At 46.1% G+C, this 23,584-nt stretch overlaps 1 protein-coding gene and 2 long non-coding RNA genes across 4 annotated transcripts in view; 2 read left to right on the top strand and 1 right to left on the bottom strand.

Annotated features, from left to right (window-relative positions):
- COTL1 (coactosin like F-actin binding protein 1) overlaps positions 1-3,294 on the top strand; it is a 19,944-nt gene extending 16,650 nt beyond the window's left edge. Inside the window, exon 4 of the mRNA XM_042027106.1 lies at positions 1,962-3,294. Within this exon, the coding sequence (XP_041883040.1) occupies positions 1,962-2,072 (111 nt within the window). The 3' untranslated portion in view covers positions 2,073-3,294. The remainder of the gene's footprint in view (positions 1-1,961) is intronic.
- Positions 1-11,408, bottom strand: part of LOC121664093 — a 12,189-nt gene extending 781 nt beyond the window's left edge. Inside the window, exons 1-2 of one of the 2 annotated variants that reach the window (XR_006015872.1) lie at positions 11,235-11,407; positions 11,065-11,130 (exon numbers count right to left, since the gene is read on the bottom strand). This is a non-coding gene — a long non-coding RNA (uncharacterized LOC121664093). Of the gene's footprint in view, positions 1-11,064 lie in introns of both variants that reach the window. The other variant, XR_006015871.1, reaches the window with a different exon arrangement.
- LOC121664092 lies at positions 6,314-20,299 on the top strand. The gene is made up of 3 exons (XR_006015870.1): positions 6,314-6,726; positions 14,628-14,850; positions 17,369-20,299. It is a non-coding gene; the product is annotated as an uncharacterized LOC121664092 (long non-coding RNA).
- Positions 20,300-23,584: the final 3,285 nt, after the last annotated feature.

Here is a 23,584-nt window from a genome sequence, read left to right on the forward strand (position 1 = left end):
TTTGTTAAACCTGGTAGCATAGAAAAGGAATTGAAAAGGCTCAGCTCAAACCTCACATAGGCAGCACACCTCAGCAAGCATCAAATAGCTGAAAATCCTTGGGTTGCTCTCAGCAAGAGCAGAGCTCTGCACAGATCTCACCCTGGAGACCTGGAAGAGGGACACTTGTGAGCACAACTGAACCTGACGGTTTGGGCAGTTTTCCTCTTCATTCCCATCTCAAAAAAAAAAAAAAAAAAAAGGTTTTTTTTCCCTAAAAAGCAACGTCTTCCCCATTTTCCCTGGCCCCTGCCAAGCCGTGGATGAGTGCCTGTGCTGTCTGCACGGCCAGAAAACCCGACCATTGCGGGCAGTGGAGCAAACGGTGCCGTGCAGAGTTGGTATTTCTGAGCACTTTGTGTGGCTGCCCATCAGGCAGAGCAGAGCAGACAAGGCTTCTGGAGCTGCTCGGAGCTTCCTCCCCCGGCAGCGAGGATTTCCTGCGGTGTGAAACGGGATCAGCCGCAGCCCGGGGGACCGGCGGGGGGAGGGAGCTGTTTTCCTCTCCCTTCCATTTCTCCCACCGCATGAAAGAGGTGCTGAGGCTCTTTCAAGCTGCATCCTCCTCCACCCCCTCCGTTACCCGGCTCTGATCCCGAGCTGAGACCCTTGAGACGCTGCCAAATAAAGAGCTCTCCCATGGCTTAAGAGTCTGAAACCAATTAGAGCCCCCCCTTCCCGGCTGTGCCAGGGCTGCTCCAGTGCCAGGGAGAGCCGGACAAGATGCCTGCTGCTCCCCCAAAGATGCCTCCTCCTCCTAGGCAGCACCCATCACCTTTTGGGGATCTCGCTGCCCAGGGATTCGGGCATTGCAGATTTCCCGAGACATTACAGCAGGGATGTTGGGATTTTGATTTTTTTTTTTTTGGTGGAGTGCAATGGATGCTTGTGTTTGTCATGCTGGCTAAAGCTCTGTGGGGTGGGGGAAGGGAGACTCAGGCAGCGTTCTCAGTTGTGGTTAGGAAGGGGAGGAAAATGCTAAAGCAAGCAGCAGACAGCCTGTTTGCTGAAATGGCTGTGCACACACATGGATGCCATGCCAGCCCTGCTGGGAGGCAGGAGGGACAAGGGAACAAATCCCCGAGGTGCCACTGCTCTGACAAGAGCCCTGAAGGCACCCTGGAATCCCATTCTGCTCCCAGAAAGGTTTTCTGTGCTCACAGCCTCCCATCCCAGCACACTGCCCGGGGCTTGCCCAGCTCCCAGGAGCTGCAGAGAGCTCTCAAGCAGGGAGAAAGCTGCCCTGCAGCGCACGAATGTGTTCACGCAGCGTGTCCTCAGAGGGCACTGAGGATCACAAACCACGGGGCAGAGTGGAGCCTGTGAACAGCAGCAGCCGCCTGCCTGGGGCAGTGCCTTGGCTTTGGCCACGGGGTGTGTTGGAGATGAGGGGAGCAGGCAGCAAATCCACCAAAGGTATGTGTTTGCTCCTGGTACTATCCATGTGCTGCTCAGTCTTCAACCGAGGCACTCTCCCCTCGGCTGGCAGGGTGTGATAGCAGTGTGCTCTGGGGTGGTGCTGTTCTTTTTTTAGGAGAAGGGGTCCTAAGGAGGGCACAGAGAGGATTAGTGACTTGCCCAAGATTATGCTGAGGGTCAGTGGCGGTCAGGAGGTCAGTAATTTTGTGTGTTTTAGTTCACATACTACGTGGGAAACCTGGCCTGTGCATCTCCAGGAAGAGCTGCTGCACAGGGCAGGATTGGGTCTTGCAGCCAGTGACTGTGGAAGTAGATACATTAAATATTTCCAGGTTAAGTGTTGGGTTTTGCCTTCACCAGTCCTGTCTTATCCACAGCTTTCTATTTATCATCCCTGCCACAGATCCGAGTATGGAGCTCACACAGCCAGGGAAGCTGGATAACCCATCTTCATTCAGCTACTTTCCCCCTTTTTTAACAGGCTTTTTCTTTATCTCTTGCAGAACTTTGCCAAAGAATTTGTGATCAGTGACCACAAAGAGCTGGATGAGGATTACATCAAGAACGAGCTGAAGAAAGCAGGGGGGGCTAATTATGATGCACAGACTGAGTAAAGGCAGGAACCTCCTGGCACCATCACCTGGATCTCCAAGGGAGGGCAAAGGCACAACAAACTAACACACCTGAGAGATGAGGCAACTGAACTCCCCAGCTTTCTGTGGCTGCACCTAAGAACTCCCTTTTTTGCATACAGAGGACTTTTATTTTCCATTCTCTCTCATGAAACATTCCTCTCTGGGGCTCTGTTTTTCTTTTTTTCCCCCTTTTTTTTTACTCATAACTCTGTCCGTGTTCTCGCACCTGTGGAATTTAGGTTTGGCTCTGCTTTGGTCCTGTTCACCAGTGTGTAGAGGCTTGCCACTGTGTCCTTCTTCATGTCTGTGTGTTTTACTTGGGCTCAACCTGGTCTCTGAGGGAAGAAAGTTTTGGGGGAGTTCTGAACATGGATTATTTTAATTTTTGAAAAATTCTTTCTGTTATTCTTGGGAATAACATTATTTGCTGTTCTAGGCTCAGATCAGCTTGAGATGACTTCCCTCAAACGTTGATTAAACCATCTAAGCATAAATGTGCAGCTGAGATGTTATCTAACAGCTTAAACAACAAAGCCAACAAACAAAAAAAAAATTATTTGACTCCTAATAAATGGGAATAAATTTGCCTTAAACATTACTTGACAGTTGCTATGCTCTGTGCTGCATCTCTGTCCCTCCCTCTTAAAAATAAGATCCACCATGATCCTGAAGTGGGTTTTGTTGCTTTTTGGAGGTATCACAGCACAGTAAACTGAGGGGCTTAGAAATGTCTGGACACTTGGTCACTATTTTGTGTACGTTGGTCTCTGGGTTTGTATTTGACTTTGCTAATGCTGGGGCTCAGGAGGTGAAACTGAAAAGCATAGATTTCCTTTTTCAATGAGTCTGAAAAAATAGCAGCCGCTGAATCCTTCCCTGCCCTTTCCCCCCCTGGTTATTTTGCAGTTAACCACAACATCTTCAGTTCTTTGGGGCATTTGGCAGTGAACATCCTCCAGCTGGGAACAAAGCATGGAGCAGGGCAGCTCTGTCCCAGCTGGGGTTAAATATTAACAGCAGAGGCCCAGAGAGAACCTGGGCACAGTTTGGTACCAAACTGTTTGCTTGTGGGGGCTTCTTTGTATGGCTGTTGTTTTTCCATCAAAGGTGACTGTCCCCAGAATTACGTGTCGGGAGGAACTGTGGGGCTTGGGAGTCAGCGCTATAAATCCATTACAGAAATAAATGTTTTTCAAGAACAGTTCTCGGCGACTCTGTTGTTCTTTTACCTTCCCTGCAACAAGCCCGTATTTAGGAGGTTTCTTAATCCTTGGTGTAAAGCTTTGAGCTCCTGCAATCTTGGGGCTATTAGGAGAATTAACCACTGGCTTAGATGTAAAATGATCCCAGTGCCTGCAGCCCTTGTCTGCTCGTCTCTGCTCCGAGAGGCAGAGGTGACCACAGTGCACCTGACACACTTTTTGTTCAGCAGCTCTACATCTCCACTTCCAGCGCCAAAATGCCAATTGGGAATTGTAATTGGGTCAAAGAGAATTTCGCAGCCACAGAAAATAAATGTAGAGAGGTCAGGAACAGATTTGGGGACAAGAACAATGCTTTCAGACAAGTTTTGCAGCTTCCTGCACAGGGTTACATGGGGCATTACAATTCCTGACCAAACTTCCTAAACCTTGCCCTGAAAGAAGAGAAATGGTTGTTTTTTACAGGACTGACAGCAGGGACAGGCATAACTAATGGGAAGGAGCTTTGCAGAGAGCTTATGATGCTCTGAGGCTTTGCCTGACTGGCTCAGTGACCACAATAAACTTTTATTTGACAGCCTGTGGCACAAATCTCAGTCTGGTCTCGAAGCCTGACAGCACCATCACAAGAAATTCATCGGCACCAGCTGTGGTGGGGGCTCAAGAAAGAGCTCAGGAGTGGCAAATCAGCTTTCTCAGCCTTCAAAGGCATCTCAGCAAACAAATGGAGCACTTGTGCTGCCTTTGGCAAGCTGGGTCCAGGGATGGAGGGAGGGGAGGCATCACCCTGGCTCTGGTTGCTTTGCTCTCCTTAATCCAGTTCTTAGAACATGAAGAATCCCATATTGCCTCTTTGAATCACCTCTGTGGTGTACTGGCACGCAGGAATATCCAGTTTGCAGGCGCTAGTACAGCATTGCATGGGCAACACATGAGAAAAATGAGAAGGAATTACTGATTTATGATATCAGGATAAATCCTTATGGAAAGAAAAGCAGCCTAATGAATGAGAATAATAACAGAATCAGTGGGGTTGGGTTTTTCCCAGCCTCAACTTCATCATCTTGGGCAGGCTACCTGGGGATACGGCCCTGCTGATGTTACGAAGAACATTGTGGGGAAAAGCTGGGATGAGATGCACAGGAGCACTGCTGCTGCTCTGCCTCTGGCCTCACCGGGTCAGTGCTGAAAACCCACCGGGGAGTTCTTGTTTGTACAGTCCTGTCCCTCTGACAACACTGCAACAGCCAAGTTAATCAAGTCCCTGCTTGTCAAACCCTCAAACAGAACATTATCTTGGTCACAAAGAATGTCCTGGAGACACACCCAGCCCAAGCTGATGACTGCACATCCCAGGGGATGCCTGGGAGTGTTTGGAGCAAAATGTGTTTCCAGAATTAAGTGTTCCATTCCTGTGTACTCCTCATTTCTGAGGAGTAATCTGAACTAGCCATTGAATGGCTTCATTTCTAGAATGTTGATAATACTTCAGTATTAGGAATGGTTTCCATTTCCCTCAGGAGAGTGACATTATTGGTGTTATTCAAACCCTTACATTGGGGGGTAGGAGCAGCTCAGCTGGTCCAGGGGTTGCGCAAGCCTGATGTAATTCACAATCTGTTCTTCAGCCTCAAACTCATCTCTGGGGTCTGCTCCCGCTTGGCTGGAAGAGTATTTACCCCACAGTGTTTGCAGGCATTCTCCTTCTGTGCTTACAATTAATAATGCAAGACACAATTGGCAAAAATGGAGCAGCAGAAAGACTGGGACACGAAGAGCAAAAGCCTAAGATCAATTATTTGTGGTGGGTTTGGGATCTCACGCTTGGTATATCACCAGAGCACAACAAAAATTGGAATTTGTCTCTGTTCTGAGACCCCAGGGCAGCTGAGTGGCTGCGAGTGGCTGCTCTGATCAGATGCATCAGGGACTCTGCTGTGGGCTGTATTTTCACCCAGTGGTGGAGACAAAGAAGGAATTAATACTGCCTATTTTTGCTGTTACACTGCTCATCGGGAGCTCCCAGAGTGTTTCAGGAAGATTGGAATCATGGAATCATTAAGGCTGGAAAAGACCTCCAAGATCACCAAATCAAACCTTCGGCCCAACACTAGCATGTTATCTAAACCACAGCACTGAGTGCCATCTCCAGTTGTTCATTGAACAATTCCAGGGATGGTGACTCCACCGCTTCCCTGGGCAGCCCCTTCCAATGCCTGACAATCCTTTCAGTGAAGAAATTCTTCCTGAATATTGTATTTTTACTTATTGACATAAACCGGACTGCACTGAGGTTCCTCCTGGAGCACAGAATCCTCGTTTAGGAGGGGCTTTCACCATGGAACTGGAGCAGGAATAGCAGCCCGTGTGCTCCAGGGCCCCACAGCCCTGGGAATTCAGGCTCTGGGTGTGTGCACTCCTCCCCTTATCACAGCAACGCTGAGAACGCTGCATCCCGGGATTGATGCTAATGACCATCTGAGACAGGCATTCCCTTTTTTCCCATTTTTAACGTGGTTTTTATAGAGTCAGGTGCCCTGTTTTGTGTCCATTTAGCATTCAAAGCCTGGCTTTGCCTTATCAGCCCTTTCCTCAGGCTCTAAGGAGCTGCTGCTGCCCAGAGGCTCGAGGGCTGTGCTCTGCGGTGTCCCCCGTGTTGTGGCTCAGTGGGGCCGTGTCCTGTGTGGGGACCGGGGCTGGGACACCCTGCCATGCCTCCCCCAGAGCTGGGACAGTGTCAGCAGCGCCAGCAGCGCGCTGGGGGCTGTGTCTGGCAAGGAACAGATGGAAACGGCTCAGTGGCTGCTTTATATTTGGCATCGCCGAAGGATTTGCTATCCCTCCCCATTAGGAGTGCGGCAGATCCGATGCAGAATCCAATTTTAGCAGGGAGGAAGCAAAAGAGCCGAGAGAAATAGCCTCCAAAAATCGTGCTGAATACAGAGTCACGCAGCAGACGAGCTCATTTCAGCCAGCCCTGACTGGGGGGTTTTGTGCAGGGCAGGCAGATGGTGGAAAGGTAGGGCGTGGATGGGTGATCCCCCCCGGGATGTGTTCAGGGTACCAGGGCAGCCCGCCGGGGGGGAAAGCTTTGGTACCCAGGGGCAAAGTCGCGCTTGGAGAGTGGAGAAAACCAGGCTGCTGTGAGTCAGAGCTGCCTGCAACACGTGAGCAGCAAATTCTCACTCGGAGGAGGAAGGGAGCCTTTGGAGATGAGAAAATAGCTGAGCCAGGCAACGCTGGCCCCTGGAAACCGCCGGGGTTTTATAGCCGGCTGTCCCCAAGGGTGTGTAATGCCAGATTAGCCGCCGGCTTTAAGGAGGCTCTGCTGTGGCGAGCCTGGGGGGATCTGATCTCTCCAGCTCGAGGTGGTGCAGTGATTTAGCAACAAAGCACCGAGGAGAGGGGTGAAAGGACACGCAGGATATTTGGTGAATTACGGGATGGGACCGGCTCAGTTCGGTGCTCCACCACACGGCACAAACAGGGATGCTGTTTCAAGGATGCTGTTTCAAGGCTGTCAGCACAGGAGCTGTAAGCTCAGCTCCAGTCTGTGTAGGGGCTGTAAGCTCAGCCCCAGTCAGTGTAGGGGCTGTAAGCTCAGCTCCAGTCAGTGTAGGGGCTGTAAGCTCAGCCCCAGTCAGTGTAGGGGCTGTAAGCTCAGCTCCAGTCTGTGTAGGGGCTGTAAGCTCAGCCCCAGTCAGTGTAGGGGCTGTAAGCTCAGCCCCAGTCAGTGTAGGGGCTGTAAGCTCAGCTCCAGTCTGTGTAGGGGCTGTAAGCTCAGCTCCAGTCTGTGTAGGGGCTGTAAGCTCAGCCCCAGTCAGTGTAGGGGCTGTAAGCTCAGCCCCAGTCAGTGTAGGGGCTGTAAGCTCAGCTCCAGTCAGTGTAGGGGCTGTAAGCTCAGCCCCAAGTCAGGGCAGGGGCTGTAGGCTCAGCTCCAGTCAGTGTAGGGGCTGTAAGCTCAGCTCCAGTCTCGTCTCCTTGCCCGGATCCTGGCACTGCATCTTCTACAGAGCAGGGGGAGCTGGAAAAAGGTTCTGGGGGATCTCCCATAGATTTCCCCAGACTGGAACCAAAGCCTTGTGGAAGGGGAGTATATCTCTTACTGAGCTATGAAATGAGATCTCCTCTGCCCCCAAATCCCACACTTTTGGGCCCTCTCTGGTCTATAAGGGTGCAATGTGTTATTGCAGCCCTCAGCTGCCCAGAGAAGCTGTGGCTGCCCTTGGATCCCTGGAAGTGTCCAAGTCCAGGTTGGACAAGGCTTGGAGCAGCCTGGCATAGTGGAAGGTGTCCCTGCCCATGGCAGGGGTGAAATGAGATGGTCTTTGAGGTCCCTTCCAACCCAAACCCGGGATTCTGTGATCTCAGGCTTGGCTTCATGGCCCAGTGAGCCAAAGCACCAGAGTAGGTTTAATTGCAGCCTGTGTATGGCTTGGGAATGAGGGCAATAAATGACATTTGCAGCCCACTCAGGCCTTCATCCTTGCTCTCCAGCTTTCCCAGACTTCTGTTTCTGGCCTGGAGTAGCTCACTTCACTTGTCTTACAGCGGCTGGTTGATTTGTGTAAGCTTATCTGGGCTGGGAAACAAAGAGAAGCCTTCCAAGATATTTCACCTTTCTCCCTCTCTCCACCATCAAAACATCCAATAAAGTTTTTCATTAACCTTAAGACTTCTTCAGAATGAGAGCAAATTTCCTTGGAAATGCAGCTGAAGGGAACAAACAGCATCTGCTGTGCAAATATTAAATGTGGGCAGGAGATGAATAGACTTATCTCCTTTATCATGGTTAGCCACATTTCTGCCTTGTAATTTTGGCCTATCACTCAAAAGAAACTGTAATCAGGATGTAATACATCCTATTGGCAAATTACAGCCGTGCAGCTGTTGGAGGCAGCAGCTGAACCCTTCAGCAATTTAAACTAGGTTTTATTACACCAGGGCAAGGCTCCAGTAAGTATATTAGTGACATGATTTAAAAACAATAAGAGTTGAATCTTGTCCCACTGAAGTTCATCCCGACGTCGGTTTTCGTGGGAAGAAGCGTTTTGCCAAAATCAGGAATCCAAAAAAAAGCGTTTTGCCAAAAACAGGTCTCAGGGGAGTCCTCAGCAGAGCGAGACTGTGAGAGCAAAGGAGCAGTGGTGAGATCAGCCCTAAGCAAAGGTGTGAACGCTGCCTTCTCACCGGGATTTCTGGGTTACTATGCGCCAAGAAAAGTTCCATTTAAGGGAACTTAGATGAAATCTGGCTACAGAATACAAGGCTCAGACAAGATTTAAAGTGTGCTGTGGCAACGTGTGAATTTTCAGCTCTCCTCCTGAATGGAGCAGAGAAGGGTGTGTTCCCATAACAAAGAGCACCAGAAGTGTGTTTAACTTAAAAAGGCAATGTTTCAATTTTGCTGAGTTCCAAACCAAAATCAAACTCTTGGGAGCAAAAAGCCTGCAAAAGGCCCTAAAGTTTTATGCAAAAATTACCAGTATTTTTTTCAGAAAAAGAACCATAACTCTTGGTCAGATTCCTGTCACAAAGTCACAAATTATTCTGTGGGCCATTAGAAACACCTCGCAAGAGTAGAGAGAAGCACTGTTCTCTCTTCTAGATGCAAAGTGAGTCTTGTTTATTTTTCAGCAGCAGGGTTTCAGTGCTCATATCTATGTGTCAATATTCCCTGTACTACCCAGACAAGCAGCTGTTTTCCATATCCATGTGCTGGCTGTCACCAGATACCACCTTCTGTTTGAGAATTATTTGCCTTTTTTTCCCCTAACACTTTTAGTTGGAGTAACAGGGCTGACGAATAACTTTTTGGGCTGAATCACAAAATTAGTTTTAAAGTCAGAAATCAGCACTTTCCTTCTCTTTTAAGCTGCTTTTCAGGAAGCATCTTGCATCTGGCTGTACCTTCTTTCTAAAACAAAAACTTTCTGGAGAATCCAGCTTCTGGATTCTCACTGGGTTAATATGGATACAGCTATGAAGTGGTTTGATGGGGAATCTCAGTTGTGATTTGCCCAGAGCAGTCAGCTTATCTCACATCAGAGCTGTAAATCAGAAATGCTACCACATTTATTATCTTTATCTTCCTTATTTAAGAGCTCAAACCTGTCAGATGAAACCATAAATCTGCTCCTTGCATCGAGCCTCTTAATATTCCAGTTGATGTTTGTTTCCAAAAACTCTCTGCCAACATTTCATTTTCTTCTCATGCTGACACTTAATGCCTTAAGTGCTTGGAAAGATAAACACTGGCTTTAAGCAGTACAATCCCATGATCAGTTTATCTGAGGATTATTACACGGGTGCACGGAGGAGTCAGTCATAAATTGAGCACTTTTTGCCCTGGCTGCTGATTTAATTGCAGCGAATGGAGTGGAATATTCTGAGAATCACTGACCTGGGATGTAGAGGAGATTTAGCTTACAATTTTATCCAATTAAAACCTACTGGGGTGGGACACCAGGCTGTAACTGGGACTCAGGCTGGGGGTGAGGAGAGAAGATGAATTTTACTTGGAGCTGAACTGGTGTCTTGCAGCTGAGAACAGCAGGACAGACCAGGAATCGGTGGTAAAAGGCTGAAGACAGATTAACTGAAGCAACAAAATAGACACAAACTTTTTATAAGAGAAGGTGATTAACCTCTGGAATAAACAAAACAGTTGCCTGATTCACGTTTTCACTACAGTGAAAAGCAAGAACTCTCTTCAGCAGATGCTTGAATGAAGCACCAACAATTGGATTTAACAAATGGGAACTACAATTGTCTGCAGTGCACAGATGATTAGATTTGATCTCAGCTCCCTTAGGAACTTCGAGCATTTTCCCTGTCTCAGGCACAATAATACAAGAGATGATTCAAAGTGCATTCTCACAGAGCTCAGATGCATTTTCAGTGGCACAGCAAACGTGAGCCGGCTCTGCTCCAGTCTGGGCAAACAGCTGGAATAGAAGTGTCTTAAAGTGTTAGAGGGATCCAAAGGCAAAACTCATCTCTCAGAGCCATAGGATTCTCAGCCTTAAATAAGGATACACAAACCTTTGTTTGCTGTAGTGCTCTTTTTCCTTTTCAGCCCCATTTTGAATAGATTAAGCTGTCTGAAGTAGGGTTTATGGCTTATGCCAAATGCTACTTTCAGCACAGCCAGAAAAGCTGAAGTCTCCCAGTGGGAGAAGTACTTTAGAACTGATGTGGTATTAAATCAAACCAGCACAAGCTCATCCCCTTAAATGTAAACCAGGCAAGAAACCAAGAAAGTTTGATTTTAGTGCATGTTGGACTGAAATTTAGAAAAGAGTCTGCAAGATGTGCTGGGAGAGAGCTGTTGCAGAAATGTAAGATTAAAACAAGGTATGGAACTGGTCAGTGGCCCCCAGCTCTGCCCTCCTGGCACATGCTGCACCCCAGACAAACAGCTCAGAACCTGCTTGCACATCACTGAGTGTTCCTCTTGGCAGGTGAATAGAAACTGAAAGTCTCTGAACAGGATAAGCAGTGAGAAATGACAAATCCTTCAGTTAACGGAGGCACAAAGCAGAGCAGCCACCCCAGTGTCTGCAGAGCTGGTGAGGGGCTCTGGTTACACTCCTGCTCCGGACACCATAGACTGGGACCCTGCACTCAAGGCAGGAGGGCACAGTGCTCAAAAACTGAAGTAAAAGCATTGAAATGTTTGCTAAATTTTCTGTCTTTTCCATTCTCAAGCCTTTAAACTGTTCTCAGCAAGCTGATCTCTGTTTGCAGAAAGAATGAGAGTTACTTACCCATCCCTTGGGCAGCACACCAGGGCAGGGGAAGAGGTGCTCACTGGTTACTCTGCATGGCAAATCCTGTGCAAAATGAGAATGAATAAATATCAAACTAAGGTCAGAAGAATCCAGTCAGGGCAACTGCCAATTAATTATTGCCCTGGTAATGCAACTATCCCTAATACCAGTGCACAGCTCTCAGCTTTCCATTCCACAAGGATATATTTTGGTGAGTTTAAGATCTGCTTAGTGGAGCAAGTCCCCATTCTGCTTTCACCAGCTTGCAAACACCACACACAGGCCAAAATCCTGCTGGGGTTTAGCTTTATTGGAAATGTAAATCACAACAAACAACAAAACAGCTTTCACTGTAAACTTCCCTTCCGAGCTTAACTGTTCCCAAGGTTGCTCCCTGGTGACACTTCCGTGCCAGTCTGACACTTCTTTCTTTTATTTGGTTGCAACTTGTAAATCTGATCTGCAAGAGTGAGCCAGCAATAATCATCTTGCTCCTTTTTGCTGGGTTCAGGATTTGAACTGAGTACAGCTCTGCCTTTATGAGCAGGTTGTCAGAATTACTCCCCAGTTACAGCTCTTCTCAAATATACACAAATAATTCTTCCAAAGTCACATTTTACTACATTGTTTTTACCAACAGATGTCAAGGCAAGAACACACTGGATTGCATCCTGAAAACTGGTACTGATTTCAGTTTGGGAGTACATACTCCTAACGAAAAACACATTAGAGGTGAGGATGTTTTCAAAGCAACTGTTTCTGGCATGTCAGACTTTGAAAATAAAGATATGCTTTTCTGTATCCTAAAAAAATTCCACAAAATTCACACATACTTGGGAAAAGAAAACATCTTGTATGTGTGTGAAAATTGACCCATTGCTGGAGCAAGAAATTCAAGCTAGCAAACAAATCTGCAATGAGGACAGATCATTTGGGGACTTCCTTACTATGTAGATTCTCGGACAATTCATAGCTGTGAGTTTTGAAATTCTTTGCTTTTGAAAGGTTCTTTGTCAGTGAAATGTGGTCTAGATAGAGTCAGGGGTTTGGGAGCTGGAATAGAAACAGAGTCCACTTTCTCATTAAACAGAGCTCTTTTCATGTTCTAAGCATGACAGACCAATAGAAATCATAGATAGGGCTGAAATTCAGTATTTGAATCCACAGCCAGATCTGCACTTCTACTCTATTGCAAGGGAAAGGAGGAAAAGACATCACAGTTTATGTTCAGAGCTCTGACACTAAGGACAGAGAACTCCCATTCAGCAGCCTGGTGTACGATGTTGATTGGAGCATGAGATGGGTTTGGGGTAAACCTCCATGGAGCCCTGAAAATTCCTGAGGGACATGAGAGTACCCAGACTCTCCCAGGAACCTCTGGTATTTTCCAGGACAGAACTGGAGAACTCCTGCCTGTCTCCTCACACACTCACAGCTTCCCCGGGGCTGGACACGCTGCAGGTTGCTGGAGTGATTAATTAATGTGCCTCTGCAAATTACTTTGTGCAAGGAAATTACAGCAACATCTCCTCTGCTGGTGTCATCTGAGATAAGCTCTGTTACCCCAGCACTGAAACTGTACCTCACTCTCCTTTTCTACAGAACAACAACTTTCTCACTCCACCAGGCCTTCCGGTCCAGATTATGTTTCAACAGTTACAAATGTGGTGTGGTGAAAGCACCACCGAAGAAAATGTCTCATAAATAGTAATAGGGTGCTGTGTTACCCTCTCACTCTTCCAGGGTGAAAGATGATTTCATTTCAACAATGAAGTGCAGAAAAAATGATAAAAACCTTTTATTACAGGTCATCTGCTCCTTCTCTCTCTTCCTGCTGATTCAGCAGAGAGGAAAATAGACTCAGAACTGTGATTTTTTTTTTCTTTTTATTGTGCATTCATGTTTTTATGTTGGATTCAACAACATGAATTATTACTGAGCTACATCTGTTAGAGAACACTGTCCAGGTAAAATCAGCTTCTACTGGCTCCTGTTCAGATGAAATCAATAGGCTTTTTGCCATCATTTTTACAGGCCCAGATATTGCTGTAAAATGTCAGGGTAAAATATTTGGACAGGCAGACACATATGATGTGTCTGTGCAGACTGGAGCCAAAGCTTTTCAGCCTCCAGTGAGATGGTATCCTTAATTCAGTACAAAAAGGAAGGAGAATTTGGTTCAGAAAGAACATTATCATTCCTCCACCTCCCCTCACACCAGAAGGTGCGTTTGGTTTCACCATCATAAATCAAAAGCACAGAGCATCGAAGATCCATGTGTGGTGCTCTGGAGCTCCCCCGCTATGCTGGCTAAAAACAAGCTCAGATTTATCTGGAGCACAGGCCAGGTGTCCTAGACCTGGTTTTCAAGCAGTGACTGCTGCAAAAGGGGTGGCTGGAGGTTGGGCAGCATCCTGGGGATCTATTGAATGGAAATGGTGTTTCTCAGCAAGATCACCAAGCTGGTGAGCTCAGGAAGAAATGATCCCTAAAAGGGAAGAAATGATCCCTAAAAGGGAAGAAATGATCCCTAAAAGGGATGTATTCCACTGCTCTGGCACCAGCAGCTTCATCACTGCAGGGTGGTTGCATTTCTACCCCTCTTTTCTGTGTGACAGTTTTATATTAACTTCAGGTTTAACACTGACAAAGGGCCATCTCCACTGGTGGGGTTGCTCTGTAGCTGCAATCTCCTCTTTGATGCAGCTCCTTGAACAGTATCCTACACAAGGAGGCCGTTTTTGATGTTAATTAAGAATGTAGAAGTGATGATGGTTTTTTGTTTTCTTCAGTCATCAATCTTTGCCTGAGAAAGGCTTTGGAGAAAAGCAGCATTTTCTATATTTGCTGGCTCCCCGGTGATAAAGGAGAGAAGGTACAGAGTTCCTGTACTTCCTGTACACCTGGACATCCCAGTGCACCAGAGGACAAAAGACAGCACAGGCTGGATCACCTTCCTGTCTAGCTTTTATTCCCTCTGGCTCACACAGGGATCAGTGGAGAGAGGCAGCTGAATTCAGAGGACACAAGCAGAGCCCCTAAGCTAGCGTTTACCTTTTCCCTGGGTTCAGTGCCTGTGATCATCTCTTTGGACATTGATATGATTATGGATCACTTAGGGGTCCCCAAACTGTTGAAGGCAAATGAAAACACAAGTTCTCAACACAGTTCCTCAAAATGAGCTCCTTGTTCAGGAGCTAGTTCCTACCTTGGGATTCTTCCTCAACCAGTGCATGTTTTCAGTGGAGACACAGCAATGGTTACATGTGAGGCAGCCTGGCAGAGAAACTAAAAAAGAAAAACTACCCCCAAAAGCAGAGAAGATAAAGCAGAAGATGAAAAGAAATTTGGTTTCAAAGATAAAATCTTTAGAAGGCTTTTGGAAACACAGGTGAGGAGAGGAGACTATTTGGAGCTGACTAGAATATTTTTAGTGAGAAAATTAATTCAATATCCACAATTCTCTGTGTCTCCAACACACTGGGACATTTCACATTAGTGTTTATGAACAGACATATTTTTTCTCCCTCACTGAAGCATTTTCCCTCTTCTATTTTCAGAGCCCTCTGGAGTGCTCAGATAACCCCCCTCTGTAAGTCAATCCCAGCAGGAGACTCTTTAATAAGACTCTTTTTAAGATAAAATATTTCTACAAAGGTGGAAATAATGCAATACCTACAGTCCTTTTCAAAAGAAGCAGAACAAGAGAATTTCGATGTGGAAAACTCCTTTTTGATCATTCCAGTCCCTTTCTCTTTGCTGCAGCACACAAGAGTGACAGAGGTATGTGATATATGATTATGGCAATAACTGAGACTCATCTGGAGACCTCTGAGTTTCATTATTCTGTTCCACACCATTCCCACTGACCCTGTAGTGTCCTTGGACCTACTCTGACCTGTCTGAGGGTCTTAATGGTTGCTAAAAGTCCTCAGGAAGAGCTGGAGCCCGTGCTACAGCTCCTCTGTGTGCCTTCCTGCACTTCTCAAAGGCAATGCCAAGGGGAAGGAACAGAGGAACCTGCTTTGTCTGCTCCAGTTTAACAGAAAATCCCCTCTCTCGGTGTCTCCTCACGTGTTTAAATGTACTCCTCTCTTGAGTGGGCCTGGATGCGATATAAAATCTCATTCTGGTAGGGGCTTTCATTTTATTCTGTGCCATGGAGAATTGTCCTTGTTCATGTAAGGCACTTGGGTCCTTGAGCCATTCATTTATTGGCCGTGTTGGTCTTGAGCATGTTCTCTCCAGCCTTCAGAATTTATTTCTTTAAAAGCCAGGAAGAAACATTTTGACACCTTCCCTCAGCAGGTGCCAATTTCTGGCCTTTGAGTGATCTGAGCGCCCGGCTTGTGCTGGTGTGTGCCTGTGGAAACCAGGGATGCTGGGCTCTCCTGAGCCTGGTTCTGCTGCCCCTCTCTCTTCAGCTGTGCCTTACATTGAGCAGAAACCTCAGCCCCCTCCCTCAGATGAGCAATCTGTGTCAGACAGGAAACCTTCAGGCTTTCATGTCACTTCAGGGGCAGGAAAATCAACAGAACGAAAAGTGTTCAAGGTCTCATGTACTGTCCAGCAGCCTGAAGTGCCAGAAAACAGGAACTGGAAGTCTTTTCAGTTTATTCACCAACCCTGCTCTCTCTGCCCCATGCACCCACAGGATAACAGGGCAGCAGGACATATATTCTATATTGACTGTATATTCCATATTGACTATTCTGACTCTATTTCCAACGATGAAAGTTTTTAAACACAGCCACAACTTCAGAACATACTCGTTGTTTAGAGGAAAAAACAACCCACAAAACGTTGTGATGCTTACAACAAAGCAAAATAACTTTTTACACTACCAAATCATTTTGAGTTGATCTTGATACACTATTTGCATATGTATAAGAAATTTTGCCCTACCAGTGACATTTCTTTTATTGTTAATTCTTCAAAGAGCAGTACATAATTATTATAAAAAATGTAAACTATTCAACTTATCTTTTTTCTTCCCTGCTGAACTGAACTGACACATTCCAGGGGAAGGTTTTAGGTTTGCAAAATCAGCATGTTCCACAGAATTTTTGCTCCATAGGGAAAAATTTATCTACTTGCATCCGGTAATTGTTCTATTTTTCACCTCAAAAAGACCTCAGTTGGATCAGGTCAGCTTTCCTATTCTGGTTTACATTTATTTCCAACAGGAAGCCATATCTGTCAACAACTGAGCATTCTGCTAGCAATTAGAATCCAATCCAACATGTGACAGCTTTTTCTAGCATGTTGCAAGAATGGAGGAAGGACATTTTGGATGAATTAGAGGTAGTAATATGAATGTGTGTCACACACTAGGAGCTGTTGATTTGCCATGACAATATCTCCATGGAGATGTCTAAAATATCGATTCCTAGTTAGTGTTTCCAATATTGATCAGAGACTCATTCAAGACCCCCAGATTTGGTGTTAATATGTGTGTTTTAGGGGCTCTGGGTTTCAGAGGAAGTACAGCCAGCTTGGATGCAATTTTCATAGATTCACAGAATATCCTGAGCTGGAAGGGACCCACAGGATCATCCGGCCAGCTCCTGGCCCTGGCACCCCAACAACCCCACCCTGGGCATCCCTGGCAGCGCTGTCCAAACGCTCCTGGAGCTCTGGCAGCCTCGGGGCCGTGCCCATTCCCTGGGGAGCCTGGGCAGTGCCCAGCACCCTCTGGGGGAAGAGCCTTTCCCTGAGATCCAACCTGAGCCTGCCCTGGCACAGCTCCAGCCATTCCCTGGGGTCCTGCCACGGGTCCAGAGAGAAGAGATCCGTGCCTGCCCTTCCCCTTCCCCTCAGGAAGAAGCTGTAGGCTGCAATGAGGTCTCGACCACCCCAGTGTTTCTGTAATCTTTCCTTTCCATTTGTCTCAAATAAATCTTCATTGTGATTCTTTTACATGCTCAGGTGTCATTCTCTTTTTTTTTTCCCTCTGCCTCTCTGATTTGCTTTATTGCCAGTAATCCATTCACTCCAGGAGTTCTGCAATTTTGATTGACTCTAAGAAATTGAACGAGTGTCTTTTGTTGCACAATTTAATTCTGTTTGCTTTTGGAAAGGTTTCAGCATTATCTGCCAGCTGATCTTGGCTCGAGCAGAACAAAACACCCTGTGAGCTCCAGGGGGTCAGTGTTATGGCATGGGAAAGCTCCTCTCCAGAGCCCTCCTCCAGTGGGTAAAGTCTTGGGGCTGCCCTGTGCTGTGTGCTCTGCACACAATCTGTGCAAGAAAACAATGAGCATTATCACTAATGAATTAATTTCCATTTTTTCCCTTTCAGCACAGAATATATTTAACAGCTATAAAGCCAAAACAGCTGTAGGAGAATAACAGCAGAGCTCAGAATGGACTCTGGCCCTAAAAATGTCACCCAAAGCCTTCAGATTTGCAAAGCTCCCTGTTCACTCTCCATCAGGGATGGCCTGCAGTGCTACCACAAATTGCTCCAAGTCTCTGCAGCTCGGGATGGACTGAGCTCACTGTGAAATGACTTTCTGGGAAGCCTCTCCCTTGTTTATTGCAATTCCTTGTTTTCTGGAAGAGACTCCGGGATTGTTCTGGCTATTGTGAACGTGACCTCAGATATCTTAGTTGTTATTTCTCTGCCTGGGAGGATTTAGCAGCATGGTCAAGGGATCACAAAGAATGTTCCCAGTTAGTGTGAAAGGCTCACCTGGCACCTGTGTCAGTCAGTGAAGTTATTCCTTGATTCAAAGTGCCCAGATGGAAATGGATAATAAAATTCATGACACAAGAACGTAACTCAGAGAGAAAAATTGTCCTGTTGAAATAGTTAAGGTAAATGTATGATGGCTTCATGCCACCAAAAAAAAATATCCGTAAAGCTCAAGCAAATTTGCAATCAGGAACCAACCCTGTTTCCCAAAAGGAGCTCAGTTTGGAACTTCTAACGATGAATCTCCAGGATTTGCTGAGCTTCTCCTTGCTGGGACAAAGAATTTAAACTATTTCAGGCCTGACTTCAGTCATTTATTACCAGGGCATGCTTGGCAGGGGCCAGCTGAGGGAATCTTCATGGGATGGACTGAGGAGGAACAGCTCCCCGTTCCAGCCACAGCTGGAATGTTTCACAGCTGCTTTCCCATTTGGTGATATCTCCTTGGACTCTGGAGTCTTTCTGTGCTTCAGGAAGAATTCTTCACAATGATTTGCCCTTGCAGCTTTGCTGACTTGCCTGGTGGAAGGAGCAGGAGAAATGAGTGCCCTGATGTTCTCTGAGTGCCTCTGCAAGAGCACTGCTGCTTCTTCCAAGCATTTTCCCAGGCTGCCGGAGCGAGGCCCTGGTTCTGGGATCATTAATGCCAGAGCTCCGCTCTGCTGATCTGCCAGAAACACCCACTGGACGTGGATCAGAAATCAGCTTGGGATGGTGTTTCTGGTGAGGTGCTGAGTGCAGAACACAGCATTCACTCCCACTTTCCCTGCCTAGAAGAGGGCAGACAATTTCTGCCAGAGTAAAAATGCTGGAGCAGTAGCTGCAGGAGATGCCTCATTAGGACAGAGACTTCTGGTCCAACATAAACTTATCATTACTTTTTAATACATTCAAATAGGCAAGTTTGCTCACTCTGGATCAGTGCTCTGTGTGATGTGATTCTGTGTCATGACTTTTCTGTGCTGGCACAAGGAGCCCTTAAGCTGGATTTATTGTTTTGTTGAATCATGACCTCAGGGATTTGTGAGAGAAATGAACTTCAGCCAAGTGCTGGAGATTTTAAGGCAATTTATAAGTGGAAGCTCGGTCACACTGAAGTTAACAGCAAATCTCTGTATTCTTTTTGGGAACAAACCCACCTGATTGCTGAAATGTGAACTTTCTGTGGGAACATATGGACCAAGTTTGGTGGGGCTTGAATTTCTGGCCCGAGGCTTCAAGGAGAGGATATTCATTCTCTCAGAATGATGGAGAGGCCATCCCACCCTCACCTGGGAAGGGGGATGGAGCAGGCTCTCACCGGGATCCTGAGCATCCTAAACTTCCCCAGCCCCCTTCTCTGACAAAGCCACTCTGCAGTGTTGCTGCTCCACTGCTGCAGCTGCTGCTCCCACATTTACCCTGGTTCAAGCCTGAGGCAGGAAACACTAAAACAAGCCTTGTTTTGGGAAAGGTTTCTTTAATCCTCCCGTGTCTCCCACTGGTGTCCTTCCAGCCAGTGACTAAGTAGTCAGAGCTGGATAAAAGCCACTTCTCCCATCTCTCCCCCGGATTCTTTTCCAAGACATTTGGAAAGGCCTGAGATCCTTTCTACTGCAGAATGGAATATTTTGGAAGATGAAATATAATGTGGCTTATATAAAACTGCAGGATGCAGAACACAACCCCATTCAGATCCAATCAAACTTTCCCTGAACATTGACATCCCTTGGAAATTTTCCATCACCAAAGTTTCAGAATCACTAAACCAGCTGAGTTACTTTTTAATGTTACTTTGATTAAAATATTAAATTTCTTTCAACCAATAAATGATCTTAGCCAGAAAATAATTTGCATTAGTTGAGCATATGGGTTGACTCAAAGACAAGTTAATTACAGAACACAGTGCAGAGAACCTTTGCCTACTTGAAGGAGACTGCTACAAAAGTGAAAAATAAAGCAGGTGTTATCTCTTTTTCAATTAAATTGCCTGTTACAGGGGATGTACTTTATTCAACATGAAACAGAGTCTAGATGAAATGAGGAAGGAAAAGAGAAAATGAGATTGAGAAGAAAGAAAACCCATACTTAATAAAATTAAAAGGCTGAAGGAGAGAATGAGGGGTTTTTTCCTGTATTTTTCAAAAGGGCCCAGGGGCACTGTGGTAACACTGGGACATGCAAGATGGAAGAGAACAGGACTGAACTGTGCTCCACGCTCTGCTGGGTTAAGGGAATTTCTGCTGCAGTTGCTGCAACTAAGTCAGAGCTGGGCTCTGATTTATATCAAGAAAAGAAAGTTCTTAACTCAAGCAATTCCTACCCAGATGCCACAGACTGCCCTGTAATTGTCCTTGGGAGCAGGACAAAGCCAAGGCCACAGCCTGACGGACCAAGCTGAGCCTTGCTTTCAGCCCAGGATGTCTTCATGCACAACATATAATTTCAAAAGCTGGCTTTAAACACTGGGATGATACAATTCTGCTCTCTGTGATTCCTTCCAGGTTATATATGTGGATATTAATTATGTAAATAAATGTATCATTCATGCAATAACTACACATGTTCATGAATATGAACACTGGAGTCATGCCAGAGGCCAGGGAGTGGCTCTGCTGAATTTCAGAACAAGAACTTCTGGTCCCATGTCGGTCTGACAAGAGGCTCTCTGATAAGAGCAGAGAAGCCTTGCTGCAGATTAGAGCTACATGTTCCAGTATGTTCCATTCAGAACTGGGAAGCATTTCCAGGCTTGACCTCACAGGTGTGAAAATGGAATTCTCCCAGAGAAGAAAAGATAAAAAATGCAGGATCACTTTTCCACAGCCAAGTGTGCAGTGCATGCTTGCATTGCCCGACCATTTTCAGGGTCATTCTCTTTAATCTCAGTGTACAATCCATCTCAAAAAACCTACAGGCCCTGAAACACTTTGTGTATGAATTCAGATCAATATAATGAATGCCAGGTTGTCATCTGTGTTTCCTGACATTGCTTGTGCAGGATAGAAGATTATAACATCAAAGTTATAATTATGTTATCAAAAGCCTTGGATTTAGTGAGTTAGTTGGGTACCTGCACTTTACTATCTTATTGATCATTCCTCATTCAACCTTTTATTTATCCCATATCTGGAAAATGCACAGCACATGAACCAAACACCAGTTCACATTTGATCTCCCTCCAAAAGCTCTGTGTAGTTTGATTGATTTTTGAATATACCTTCAGCTCTAGGTCACACCAACTGTGGCAATGACAGCTCTTTAGAGTCACTTCAGTATTTCTCATAAAAAGGGATTAAGTCCCTGCTTCTTACATCAGTTTTACTGTCTGTGTGAAAGGTTTGGACATGTCAGGTATCAGCCAGCCCTACTCTAAAGGTTAAAAAAGGAAACTGTTCCTGTAAATATCTGGAGATTTATGGAGGCCTAGGAGCGCAGTGAATCTTTTTTTATACAGTGATTCAGTACACACTTTATGGTCCAGCCACTACAGACACAGCACTTTTAAAGCCTTTCCAAGGTACAGGCATTCCATGCATTTGGATTGTCCTGTGTTTGGTAGAGATGAGCTCCAAGAGAACAACTGCACACTAATTTCCACACGTTTTCATGGCTCTAAAAGATTGATATATAATCCTACAACCCAAGTGATGGATGATATCTGTAGGTGCACTTTCCTACTTAAGCTCCACAAATCAGGAATGTCTTCATAATTAATTCTTTAGAAAGAAGAAACTGATTCAAAGATGTCGTTAAGGGCATAATTTAGTGTAATGAACCATCATTATGAGATAAAACCCAGCCTTGATCAGAAATTATCGCCAGTTTGCACCTGAGTCTAGATTTTCCTGGTGTCTGTGTCAGCAAGGCAGTGTTGGAATGGGTTTGGGGCAATCTGGGGAGATTTCTGTGGGGAAGGGCAGGTTGTGCCCTGCACCAAGGGGGCTCTCAGTCCGAGGGGGCTTTTATTGGCCTCAGGTGCAGTGGTACTGAGGCACATCAGGTACTTCCAAAAGGACCTGACCTGTCCCACAAGGACAGAGGGAGACTTTAGGTGTGTAAAGCTTGAGGAGCCGTGCGGGAAATTTATTACATTTTTTTTTTTCCAAATCCACCTTGCTCTAAATGAATTCTGAACACGAGCAATCCAGCCAGCATATAAGGGCTCTGACCTAAAGCAGTGAGGTCCCTCACCCAAACAGTGCTCAGATGTTTGATATCAGAGAGTTGGCTCACTAAAAATCCATCCCAGAGCAGGTGACAAAACAGGGTTTTCCAAGCCAGTCTGGGGTCTAACTGGGATGTGCTGGCCAGGCAGACCCAAACCCAGTGATGCCTGACTGGTGCCAGTGTCCACAGCAGTGTATAGGATGCTGGGGTGGATACCGCGCCTGCCCTACTTACATGCTCCCTTCACTGAATTGGGGAAGGTCTTGAGCAGCATCAAAGTCAGAGCAGAGCTGAGGAAACAGAGCACTTTAACCCGAATTTGACACAATATTAAATTCAAAAAGGACGGGAGAAAAACATCCTCATGAAAGGGGACCATGAGAAGCCTTTTTTTTCCCCCACGACTTGCCAACCCTAAATTAGTATTCCATGCTCTCTGAAGGAGGGATGGTTTTTTTGTGCTGTACCACTTCAAAATGGCCCTTCAGAAAGTGCTTCTCAGCATGCAGGGCATAGCTGAAGGTCTTGAAAGAAGTGCATTCAAGCCAGCACTTGGCACTTGCAAAGATTTTGGCTTTCTTTGACCCCAGTCCTCCCATTCTTCTACAACTACTGTCCAAAAAGAAATATTTTCATCCAGTTGGCCTCCCGTGTAACAAAACAAGCCAGAATCTTTGCGAGAGGAACCGTGTTAATTCACAAACTGGGCGCTCCTCTGGGATTTGGGCACTCCCAGCTCTAATTTATTCCTGCATGTGACATTTATTCCCAGCACAGTGGCATTGGCTGCAGCAGGCCCAGCTCTGGCCAGGGCACTGTAGGCACCTGCCAAGAGAGCCACGAGCTGCTGCCCTGGTGGAAGGGCTCAAATGGTCACGGCAAGGGGCTGGAGGGAGAGAAGTTCTCTGCTACTGCAGCCCCACCATCCTGCTGGCAATGGAGCCCTTTTCCCCAGGGGTGTCAGCTCAGATCTTTGTGTAACTCCGTCTTTCTTCTGCCCTTTCACCAGACAAGGGACTCCACACACAGACCATACTCACAGAGTGGATACCAGAAACCTTGGGAGGATACAAGTTCCAGCTCATTTCCATTGCTTTGATTTAGCTTGACATCAGGTCTTTAATTCCTCATAAGCTTTAAGTTCTTTTACAAAGTTAAATCATTTACTTATCTGTTACTGATTGTTTTCTTATGTTCCTTCCCTGGGAGATTAAGTGAGATAGTATCTGCAAGCACTTTGAAGATGTAGAAGTGCTTATTACTGTGTTTGAAAAGCCAAAGGAATCATAAAGTTACAGGGGAAATATATACATTAAAAAAGAATAAATCCCAGACACCACTCCTGACTCATCAACACACCTGGGTGCTGGGTCCTTCTGACCATGGGTCATGTGCTGCTCTTTATCCCACTGTACAAATCCCACTGACTGCCCAGGTGAGGACAAACGGGGCATGATTTAATTCAGAATCCCAGCCTCATCCTAAAGATATCCTCTGGGATCCAAAGCTTGCTTTTGTCTGAGCAGAAAGGGAATTTTACATCACCAGTTTCTGGCCTTGCATATGTAGGCAGACAGCTCTGGTTTCACAACTTGAACATCCTGGGCTGCAAATTACAGCCTGATTCAGATGCTGCTTCATATGTGGCTCATCTGTGCCTTCTGCCAGCCC

The sequence above is a fragment of the Corvus kubaryi genome, unplaced genomic scaffold (assembly GCF_017639235.1).
Source record: "Corvus kubaryi isolate FWS band 111438036 unplaced genomic scaffold, C.kubaryi_AGA036_p1.0 37300, whole genome shotgun sequence".
NCBI classification, from domain to species: domain Eukaryota; kingdom Metazoa; phylum Chordata; class Aves; order Passeriformes; family Corvidae; genus Corvus; species Corvus kubaryi.